This window comes from Pagrus pagrus (assembly GCF_965226575.1).
Source record: "Pagrus pagrus genome assembly, chromosome: 9".
NCBI lineage: Eukaryota > Metazoa > Chordata > Actinopteri > Spariformes > Sparidae > Pagrus > Pagrus pagrus.
The window spans coordinates 21,216,310-21,228,616 of NC_140193.1; the positions used below are offsets into that span (position 1 = coordinate 21,216,310).

The 12,307-nt window shown below is 41.1% G+C and overlaps 1 protein-coding gene across 2 annotated transcripts in view; it reads right to left on the minus strand.

The window, feature by feature from the left end:
* Positions 1-8,285: 8,285 nt before the first annotated feature.
* The window catches only part of LOC311262599 (cytoplasmic protein NCK2-like), a 40,632-nt gene continuing 36,610 nt past the window's right edge, over positions 8,286-12,307 (minus strand). For both annotated transcript variants that reach the window (XM_084362127.1, XM_084362128.1), the window contains exons 3-4: positions 10,856-11,625; positions 8,286-9,545 (exon numbers count right to left, since the gene is read on the minus strand). In XM_084362127.1, the coding sequence (XP_084218253.1) occupies positions 9,351-9,545; positions 10,856-11,625 (965 nt within the window). In that variant the 3' untranslated portion in view covers positions 8,286-9,350. The remainder of the gene's footprint in view (positions 9,546-10,855; positions 11,626-12,307) is intronic.

Consider the following 12,307-nt stretch of genomic DNA (forward strand, 5'->3'; position numbering starts at 1 on the left):
CATAAAGCTACAACACAGAGTTACCTGGGGTAGCTGCCGACCTATTGACTGACACCTCACTGGACCAGTTAGGATCTTCTATGCCCGCCCTGCGTCCTGCAACAGCCAACAAGTGATTTCATAGACGGAGATAGAGACCCACTCCTTGTTCCACCTCTCTCCTGAGCCACTTACACACCAGCCTCTGGATAATTGATGCCTCATGTAGCCAATGAGATCTCAAGCACATGAATGTATGATTTAGCCTTAAACTTGGAAATTATGCAAGTTTCAAAGTGAGGCTTAGTTTCTATTCTGAGCACTGGCTTCAGAAACTGCTACACATCGGAGTCTTGCGTTCATTGTTTATCAAATTCTGTATCTGGGATCAAGTTGCTTTTCTATCTCTCAAGGAACTAAGCTTGATGTGTCAACGTTCTGATGGTATGGATAGGGTGTGTCTGCCTGATCGTAATTTGGATACATTTGATCCAGTTTCTGGAGAGTGTTTTACAGTTACATGCACTGCCCTCTTAGAAAAAACATCTTTGCTTAGAATAACAATTTGATTTCTGACACTTTAATCTCTGAATCCAGGGCCGCTCCCAGAAATTATTTGTAGGGGGGCCAGAAGGGGCCACTGAAAATCATCGGGTGGCCAACCAAAAGTGGTAAAACTAGCTCACACACTTGCTTCTTTTCCTAAAAAGGCAAAATACATTTTTACCATACAGTTTTGCGTTTATTCAACTAGGAAAGCCTTTATGAATTAGTGTGTCCTGGCCACATCAGATAAGCAGAATTAAGTAAATTCCAGACACATTACATGATAGATAACACGCACGATAGGGAGATAACTCGCCTGACAGAAGTGACTTGAAGTCCCAGAGAGGAACCACATTTTACGATTTATGGACCTAGCTGTTCACATACTTAAGATGGTTGTAACAGCTTTACAGATAAGTGTGCCCGCCAACCCCAGTGTACAGTGCTGTGTCAATTTACTGTTGATAAAACGAAAAGAGGAATGAATGTAGAGTGCACTCCTGTGTGTCAGGCAAAGGCAAATAAACTGGCTGAGATAAGCCTCTTTTTATCTGACAAGGAGAAGCACGTCTTCCAGAGTAAAAACTGAATTTCATCCACAGCTTTATCACAAGCCTAAGTTTAAAGATATAATGTACCATTTCTGCATTGAAATGTCCAAAAACAACTAGACCTTTGGTACATATTTTGTTGAGTTGTGTAAATGTTTTCAAAAATGTTCAAACCAAAGGAATCCATAATTGTATTTAAGGTAAGGGTGTGTTGAATTTCGCAGAAGATATGTCAGAGAGTGATCAAGGAAGCCGGTGAACATGTTTAAATGCAAAAGCAAGTTGAAGCTGTGAGAGAGCTGTGTGTGGGCACCTGCATCAGGCACACTTTGATGCTCTGGTTTGTTTAAGGCAGCCGCATGCTGTGTGTGTGTGTGTGTGTGTGTGTGTGTGTGTGTGTGTGTGTGTGTGTGTGTGTGTGTGTGTGTGTGTGTGCAATACATTTTCACAGTAATGAGGAAACATGTCATCCAGTGTGGCCCATTAATGTAATTGTAATCGTTCTTGACAGTAATAGAATTCAATGGCATCTGACTTACTTAACTTGAAACACCTAAAAACAAGTCAAGGTCTACTTGTCCAGACTTGTTACAGGTTATTACCGCCGTTTGGGTTTTTTTTTTCTCTCTCAGGTTGTTTCATTTGAATGTTTTTTCAAGGGCTCAAGCCGTAAAAGTATCAAATATTCGACAGAAAAAAACCAACTTAGATTAATAAAAAAATCTGACTAGATAAACACAATTTCAGGTGACAAAAATATAACTGTTTTGATGGGTAATTAATGTTTTAAAGCAACATTATGTAGAAATTGGCATTTTGTGTGATTTGGCGCCCCCTACAGTTTCTAAGCGCAACACCACTGTGGTAAATACAAATCCCAGGTCTGTAACAGTTTGTCAGACATAATGTACATGTTAACTACAAACAAAACTCATTACATTATAACAATGTTATGTGTTGGAAACTTGTATGTTGAAGTAAACATGTAAGTAACACTGTGATCCTACCCTCTCACTGAGCACTTGATGCTTTTGATCTTTTCACAAGATTTGACAGTAAGAGCAGTACAGAACATCTCCAGCCTTATCCTTGAAGAAAGAAGCCACCAAATGTTGAAAGGACATGAAGCGTGTGAAAATGAGATCTGGATAAAAGCATTTCCATTAGTGCAAAACGTATGGAGGAGCAAATCAATGTGAATGTGGGCTGCAGGTCCTGTAAGATGAGACGGCAATAGGGGCTGAATAATGCTGAGAGAGGTTGGAGGAGAAGAAATGTAAAGAGCAAGATGGAGGAATCATTATCCTGTCTACATTAATGCTTCCTAACAACCAGGCTGCTGCATAGATAAGGCTTTATATATTCCGCCCTCCAAAATACTCCACTTACTTTAATCTGTCTGTCATTTCTGTCTTTGGTTCTCTTTTGACTCGAGGAATCCTCCTCAAAGTACATCTTTTATGTTGTCACACTGCAAAGCAATCATTCTCAACGTACCTTCACTCATCTGCACTTTATAAACTCTACCTACCTTTGCTTCTCCCACATACTTCTTTGTGGAAGTACTCTATTTTATCTAAACAACAGATTTCAGTCTCAAATCCAAGCCTCTAATCTTTACAAGTACAGCCTGGAACCACGCATCCATTAAACTTGCACCTACACTTCTGAGTTATTTATTGTACATATACATTTCAGCAACTCCATAAACGGTAATGTTAATGGTAATTTGGCCTGGCTAGTTTGTGCAGTTGTAAAGCTTGTATTACATCTTTTGTGATCTTTTTTTTTTTTCTTTCCAGTACTGGAGGTTAGGTTGATTATGACTGCAGATCATTAGCTTTCACAATTATTTATAACACTTGACAGTGATCATTTAAACCTTACAAGCTTGATACTCTTGTTTATCCATTTATAATCATAATATAATCATATAATCATCAACTACCTGACAAAAACACTCTTAACTGCCCCACCAGTTAATTTCCCCTCTTTACTTCCCCTGCCCTAAATGGCACATGGACAGACAACCCCTGAAATAATAATAATATATACAAATACATCAAGAAAAAAAAAAAAAAAAGACTGGTGGAAATCTGGTGTTTATGAGGAGGCTTCCCACTTCAACACTTGCCACTTTTTGGCGGCTGTCAGACCTAAAAGTAGAAGTGAGGTTTAGTAATATTAAATACTAAATCATAATTTAAAAGTAAAACATATAATTATCATTATTATTATTATTATTATTAATAATATAATTTAACATTTTGGGTGGAAAGAGTAGTTTTCTAGCCCTTTGTCCTGTTTGTTTCAATGTGTGCTGAGTTACAGTATGATTGATGTTTGGTTAGTTCTTTTATATTAAGATGTCTGTTTGGCTGGCAATGTGTAATCGATTGATAGCATAATAAGATATACACTGACAAAAAGGTAGATTAAAATGTTGAGTTACTCTTTAACCTGAGGAATTTTAAATGGCACAGATGGAGATTCTGCCTGAGTGCTCTGTACTAAAACCTCTCTAATTTTGTTCTGATTCACTTGATTAGCATAAAAGTTGGCAGAGGTAATGTTCAGACGTTTTGCTACGCTAGACATTTGGAGCTGCGGCTGCGTCATTCCTCAGCGAGATTCATTCTAAAATTGTAATTTAAAAAAAACAAGAATCTCTCATTTATGCTGTGTGCCAACTTAATTTACTCAGACCCAGTGACATATATACTTATACCTACACATCTGAACAAATATTTCAAGTGTTCCCTTATTTATACCTTGATATTTCAAATAGACATTGTAGTTGCAGATATACACTCTGTTGATTATCGAGCTGAGACACAAAATAGAGACTAGTTCTAAACAGGTTAAAGATCCAGTGTGTAGGATTGAGTGGCCTTTAGAGAAGAGGTTGCAGATTGAAACCAGCTAAATAACTCCCATCTGGCCCTCCCATCATGCGTCTGTAGAAACATAGCGGTGCAACATGGTGGACGCCATGTAGGAGGGCCTGCTCTCTCTGTATATATAAATGACCAATAGATCCCTCTAAATCCTACACACTGGGCCTTTAAGCTGGTAGCATTTAGCTCTTTACCCTGGCCTCCACTCCTTCAGGCTTGCTCCCACTTGTCGTGCTTTTAGTTCATTTTCTCTCTAAGGTACAGCTCACGTGTGGTCGTCCCTACTACTTACTTTTCAGAATTGAATTTGAAGCCCTTAATGCAACACAGAATTTAACTTTGAAAGATTCTGATAGTAATCAAAACTTTCATTCCTTCATTCAAATCACGTTTACAAGAGAGACACGACCGACAGGCTGAGCTGCCCGCGTGGTCTGCTTCATTAAGTAGCTGTTTGGTTGTTTCTGCACTGAGCTCACTGTGAACGGTTCTGCTCAAACAGCAGGAAGTCACACAGGAAACAAAAGTCATTCGAATTCACGTGCATAATCCCAGTGTCACTACAGGAAATTGAATTAACTGGTAAGCAATCAAACCGATGCTGTGCTTTCATTGTTATGTGGATGTTGAAAAATGACAACCCAAGAAGCCCGATACTGCCATCATGTGGTAATTTACTGGTACTGCAGCTCACACTTATTCACACTTGGCTCACAAAATATTTCCTCCTCCATCCTTTTTCCATTAACCAGAACAAATAATGCTGTCCTGTGTTAATGTTCCTGTGAAAAGCAAACATCCCTCCAAAAGGTAATGTGCTCTCAGGTATAGAAAATAAACCACAGCACTGTGAGGAGGTCTGCTGAGGTGTTGCAGTCATCAGTCTCCCATAGAAATGTGTAGTCCCAACTGTTGGCAGCTCTCTGCCATCAAAGCTGAGGCAGATGGTAGTCTAATCGTGACTGATGCAGATGCAAAACACTCTCAGGTGACCTTGAAGATTAGGCAGACTGTGGGAGCACCAGCTGACAGATAAAGTACAGTGTGAGGGACAGAGGTGTTTGAAGACAGGACTTGATGGGCCTGAAGGGATTGTTGACGGCTGACAGAGTTTATATACAGGACAAACTCTCAGGACGTAGAAACACAGCAGTGATCTGATGTAAGATTAAGGCTACTGAAAAAAAAAGTATTTCATAGAATAGTGTGCACATTTTGAGTTTTTAGCTTGTTCAGGCCATATTAAGACAACAACATTAGAGTTTGTAGTTATAGTTTGCAGTCTTAGTTTTGTTATGTGTGCAGCTGTTTCTTTTTTTCATTTAAAACCACATTCTGCAAAATAACTAATCATTTATGAGCCATTTGTTATACATTTAGAGAACAAAATACAAACACCTAATCAAACCTGCACACTACTTGAATAACCTGTTTGTAAATTAGGCCTACTCTACTCTAAGTATCGAATTATTGTGAATGATTTAGTACTTCAGACCCGAATTATTTGATAACTTTACCCAAAAATGAAAATTATCATTATCTACTCGCCCCCAAGGCGATGGGAAGTCGGCTGAAATTTTCAAGGCTTTAGCGAGCTTTATGGGTATTTTTTTTAAAATTTCCGTTTGTTCTTTTTACTTGTTAAAACAAGTCCCCAGTTGTTTAAGAGAATGCTGCAACGCTGTTTCGCTGTGAAACTCCAAAAATGTTTTGTGGACTATGAAACTTCACCTGACTTTCCATCAGCATGAGCAGATAATAACTGGATTCTCATTCCTGGCTGAACTTATCCTTAAGGCTCATTATCTACAAGCTATGGTTTACAAGTGTAAGCCTTTTTTAAAACAAAATTACAAATGTTCATAGTGCATGATATCGTGCAGACGTGTGAAAAATCTAAGGAAAATGTGAATAAATGAGTGGAGAAACAAACGGTGGCTCTGTTATGATGTGGGGAGCACATCATTTCTTGTTCACTTGTTCCCATAGAGACAAGGATTGCCACAAATCAATAAAACTGTTCTGAGTGATCAGTTTATCTGAGGATGAAACATTTCTATCCTGATGGGAGTGGCCTTTTCAGAGATGACAATGCCCCAATCCACAGGACGCGGGGGCTCACTGAATGGTTTCAAAGCCTAATGGTACCTAAAAAAAAAAAAGGTATCTTAGGCCAGTTGAAAACATCTGGGACGTGTTAGACAGCACTCCACAGAATGGTGCGCCACCCTTCTAATAGGGTTGCAGACTCTTGTACAATCGCACAAGATGATGTCTTGGGTTTTCCTTTTACTTGTCACCCATTTTCACCTTCAGCTCCAGTCCTGTTTGTAATGTTGTGTAACCCTTTTTGTACCTGTGGAACACGTTTGGAAGACAGATTGGGCAGCTGAGGCTCAGGTGGCGGTGTGTGTCGGCCATTAAGCGCAGGGTTGATTGTTCAATCTGTGGCTCCTCCTGTCCACCCGTCAAGGTGTCCTTGAGAGAGACACTGAATCCCAAATTGTTCCTGATGTGTTGCAGCTTCCAAATGAATATATACACTGTGGCTTTGGCTTACTGAGCTTTCTTATTTAAGGGTGTAGTGGGCGAGTGGCTTTACAGACAGACATAGCTTTACAGGCTCAGCTCAGGAACAAGTGCTCATGATGAGTAGAGGCCTTTTTAAGTAGCCTCATTAAACAATAACCAGCAGGATTGTGACGATGACAACCAATCACACGTTACAACACATTTGATTTTAGTATTCTTCAAAAAATTTTATTGAACAAAAGTATTTCAATTCTCATCACGTTGTCGGTGATACAGTACCATAGTTTGATCTTAACGATTCATATATGCACCTCATCTTATTTTGAATATATACATACAGTGGAGACAAGAATTAAATAACAATGCTCAATAACATTCAGATATATCATATAAAAGCTGAGGACCCCGTGATCAACAACACTTCCATTGGTAAACAAATGCACATAGCAAAAGAAGAGAAACACTGAAAACGTTTGGTAGGACTAGTACTTTTTCATTATAGACCAGATGACGGTATATTTGGTTTGTTGACAGGACAAGATGAGGGAAATCGGTTGTTCGTTAAGTCCCGCCGCCCTTGGCTACTGTTGTTACACCTGCCCAGTGTTTCATTCTTGCACAGCATCAGCTTCAGATTAAAATGCAAACGATGACACTTTCACCACTCAACATTTGTACTTGATTTCAGAGGCAGACATCAGGCTGGCTTCTCATAGATGTTGCCATCGTAAATGACAACTACCGCTGACAGATTTTATTTGCTGTAGCTAACTGGCTAATAATGGTGACGTCTCATTACTGCTACAGGTGGTACAAGCCAGCTGCCAGATGAAATGTTGTCATTGTTCATTTCTACAAAGCACGATTGGGGTAAATGTGTATCATTTATATGCATCATATCAACATTTCCACAATATGCATCACCTATTATGTTAAGACGATGTGTTTGAGCTGACTATCTTCTCAGGAGGTGAAGGAGGAGCTTTGGTGGCATGAGACCTTGCCAAGACGGCTGCCAAGCAAGAAACAACTGTTGGAGACCAAACCAAACCCCTAACCAAGCACTTTTGTGCCAGATCTAATATCTTCAGAAACGTACAATGCGCGCATTTATTCTGGCGATTGGGTTATGAAGAATGCTAGTTAGCCAGGCATACGAACAATTATGTTAGAGCAGATAATCACATCATTTTATCCTTTTCTTGTACTTTCAGTCAAGCTTTTGGTTTTGGAAAGGCTTGGGAATGACCCTCTCTCTCCAAACCCTCTCTGTTGACTTCCTTGTAGACAGACCTGCCTTGCATTTCTGTGTTTGCTACACTATGATTGGACAATCACTGCTCTGGGGAGGGACTTAGCGAGCGGTCATTAGCTGTTCCCTTGCAGTCTGTTGCTGCAGTGATCTCATTAATTGTGCATTTCAAAATCCTTTATTGATCTAATGAGTGATAATTTGTGATTCATTAGTGGAGAGCTTAGGGCTGCCCCTTCTTAGTTACTCTATAATTGGGGTCTCAGTCAATCACTGAATTGTTCAGTTAATTGGAAACAATTAACACTTTTCCTGTTAAGTTCTCTTCTGTGTAATCACAAGATTTGCAAAGACGCACTGATCTTTGACAAATGCTCCATCAGAAGAGGAACTCTTTCATAACCGCATCCGTTCACAAGAGCTGGAACAGAGCAAGTGAAGTTACTCCAAAGTGTTACCAAGAGAAGCTTTGTTTTTTTAATTATTCTTCAGTCAGTATCCTCATGTAGCTACAGACACATACTGGAGAACAGAGCAGGAACATGTTTAATGTGACACAATATAAAGCATGAGCATAGAGCTATGAATGAATGCCAAGTGTGGTGAGTGCAGTGCAGACCTGGAGCCAGTAGTATGGGTACAGGGTGGCACATTTGGTTACATTGAAAAACATTCAGACTCTACAGGAAATCAGAGGTCTCCCCTATTGCATTAATGCTCCACACACTGCCCCTTAAAAGTACTAGAGAAAGTCTTGTGTTCAGTTTCTCAGTAACATCACTACTAATGACCAGGTCTGTGGAGGATTCTGAGAAAGTGACAGAAGACACGAGTTCAAGCGGGGAGCGAAATCATGTAGAGGAATGATGAAAATTAGGAGAAAAAAGGCAAGAGAGTGATTCTGGTCACTTTGTGAAGTCATTGTATGAAAGAGCAATGATTCAAACATCCCGAGAAGAATTTAAATTAGCTTTAAAAAAAAAAAAAAGTTAACTCAGGAACAAGCATTTCCTTAAAAATAAACAAACAAAATAAAACAATGGCCAGCAAGTTGACAGGACAACACCAGATTAAGGTCCCTCAGAGGCTCGAGTCTTTTTCGAACTGTTAATTGTCTGTCCTCCTGTGTGGATTAAGAGCAATGGTGTAACCTACAATGTGCGTGATAGTAAATGGACATTATGTATGACATCAGAAGGAGAGCTCGACGCCCAACAAGGCCTCAGGCGTTCTGTTAGCGACGGATGTGGCCACAGCACATCCAGGAGACAGAGGCTTATTCTGCACTGTGCTGTACGTGGAGGAAGCGGATGGGTATTGGCTTACACAGTGCTCGCTGTCTTGGGGTTTTACTGCTTGGTTGAACAGCTAGAAAGAGCTTCACCTGATCGCCACCAGAGGGCGACAGACTTGAAGCCTCAGAGGAGTGACTGCGATCTGGATGTGGTACAGATGCCACAGCGAGAGGGTCCAGAGCTAAGGCTTGAGTTAAGACGGTTAGGGAGTGGCATTAGTATTAAGTGTGTTTAGTGTGTATGAAGCGTTTGTGTTTGCGTGTGTGTGAGATCCAGTGTAGGTGTGAGGATGTGTGAATCACAGCAGCGCTTTGACCAGGTACAGCTTCTCTCCATGTTCGCTGGTGAAGATGGGGGCCTTCTTGTAGTGCTCCACTAGTTCGTCCATGGAGGCAAACCTGCGCTGGCCGATACAATACGCTCCGTCCGACTGCTGCACTTTAAAGTGCTTATTCTTACCGGCCGCCTTCAGGGACACAGAGAAGTCGTTGGGCTGAAAATACACAGAGGAGACAGTCATTGATGGAGTTAGAAATATGACAGAAAGACACATGCAATGAAATTTAAAGACAGACTGCTCTACTCCAGCAGGTGGCAGTGTACTCTCACGTTTAAAGATCTGAACCCACGTTTATCAAACTGCTACATGAGAAATGTTGGTCCTTAAAGATAGAAATAAAAGAAACTTCCACTACTTCAAAACGAAACAGCTCCTTATAAGATTTATTTTTTCATGTTAATTGCTAGTGTTGATATAAAAGTCGCCCCTGTCTTAAGTATCCTTTCCTTCTTATTCCTACAGTTGAATGTTTGAGCTTCACCATGTACAATGATGGATGTGCACAGTTTGACACTGGCAGGCTGTTCTCACTTTCATTGCTCAAAGTGTAAATGTTCTCTGTGCTCACTGAAAGTGGTCCATTATCAAGTACACAAGAAGGTGATGTGGAAACTTGAAGCTTCCGGTGCACATGCACAGAGACTGAACTTCACAGTGCAGAAGGAGGCGTCTTGTGTCCAGCACTTAAACTTTTTTATTTACATATTTATATATTCTGGTATTTTTAATGGGGGAGAAGGAGTAAGTGCCATTTTAAGGGTTTTAACGGGGATATACTTTTTTTCCCCCCACAAAAAACATGTAAGTCATACATTACAGATGTTTATGTGTGCCTTTATACATGTGTAGAGGGGATCTGTAAAGGTTTATTTCATTTATTGTTTATTTCACATGTGAAATTAAGGTTTGACGCAAATATCATCGCAAAAAAATATTGAAAAACATTCATTTTTGCAGGAACTAGACTGGTCTGGCACTAAACAGTGTTCTCACTTGTATTTCTTGTGGCTATTCTCCTTGACTGAGCTTCAATAAAAGCTCCCGAGTCTCCTGAACGTTCTTCACGAACAAGTTGAGCAGTTCTCGCGAATTCCTTCACAAGACTGAGGAAATGTTTTATGTTTTTTTTTTAAATCATGATCAAAAGGGCAGATGTAGGTTTAAATCTTGTGTCTGATTGGCTCTTTCTGGGCTGAGCATTAATATGTATAACCGTGTAATCAGTTAAAAGCTGCTCTTAAAAGGTTCCTTTGGCACTTATTCAAAGTTTTTACACCTGGCTCTTAAATATAGACCCAGAACACGTCATACAGGATCTGGTTCATATTTATTTTTACTTTGGAGCTATATTTCTAAACTCTGCTCTTCCTCCTGTTAAAATTGATCAAATCGTCTCTTCCTCATTTGAGTTTCTCCCAGCCTTACTAATACACTTCTGCTATGACCTCACCCCACACACTCACCGATGACTCGCTGTCTCGTACGAGGAAGTCACCCTCCTCTCCTCTCTCGTTAAGTATATTCTCGGCCTGGTGTCTGGTGATGTTGCCGTAGTACCAATCCCTCCCAGCGAACTTCCCTGAGCGCGCCGGTGCCACAAAGCGGTTCTGCGGGGAGCTCGACGTAGGCAGGTCGGGCCGCTCGTCCAGCACCATCACATAGTTTTTAGGTACCAGGCCCACTATGCCACGTGAGTTCTTACACCTCCACCATTCTGGGTCGTTCTCGGGCTTCTCCACCACCTCCATGACCTCGCCCTTCTCAAAGTTCAGCTCCTCTTCCGTCACAGAGCTGAAAGGGTAGAGTGTTTGGACCAAATGGAGCACTTCGACACGGCCACCTGCACGCCCGTTGGCCAACAAAGTCCCTTGAGAGCCTCCGTGGTAGACCCTCGAGGAATCTCCCTCCCCTCTGTCATCGGCCCCTCCGACCTCCTCCTGGACATAATTGGAGGGAAACCAGCCCACACGGCCTGTCTGACTGCCCCGCCACCAGCCGTCACTACACTTCTCCATCACGATGACCCTGGAGCCCTTGACCAGGGTCAGCTCGTCTTCTCGCTCTGCTGTGTACGCAAACTTGACCACAGCGGGGACGTTGAGGTCATAGATTCTTTCAGCTGCTCCTCCTCCACCCCCTCCGCCCCCGCTGCCATTGGACGGGTACTCTGTGTCTGAGCTTGGCGTTGGGGAAGCATCACGGGCGCTTGTCTTCCTCTTAGTTTTTCCCAAACCTGCACAATAAACCGAAAACAAGAGAAAAATGTTACACAGAAACCAGAACCAGATTGTTTTTCTCCTCCCATTTGCTTTAAATTGACTCTAAACCTACATGTGATGAAACAAATCGACAAAACAAACAAGATATCTGCACATGATTGCAGAATCAGTAGACAAGGGATCGGAAGCGTTCTGGTTTCCGATGTTAGTCTGAGGAGTACTGACCAATCAGCTTTGGTTGCATGCAGGTGAACAGTGCATGTAGGAAGTGAAAGGTGAAACATATTGACTGAAAGTAATCTCAGAACCCAACAATGACTTAGCCGTCTACAAAAATTCTGCACAGATATCGGTTCATAGAGATTAGCTAAAAATGTCGTCTCACGTTGCCAATTCAACTGTAGAGAATGATCATCACACAAACAGGAAGTTTTGGCCTCGATATCCGTTATCCAGATATTCACTGGTTACATTGTGAAACCCGAAACATTGGTGGTTGCCAAGATTGAATTATTATCCCCTCAGAAAGTTCACATGGCAAAGATGTTAGCAAACAGTTGCTTGTTGACACATCCAGCAGACATGGAGCAACATTTCGAATCATGTTTGAGTTTAGTTAATGAATGCAAGTCCAATATTGGCTCACTAATTTTGTCTACTTAGTGTTGTTTTAATATCCACCTTATTGCACACACA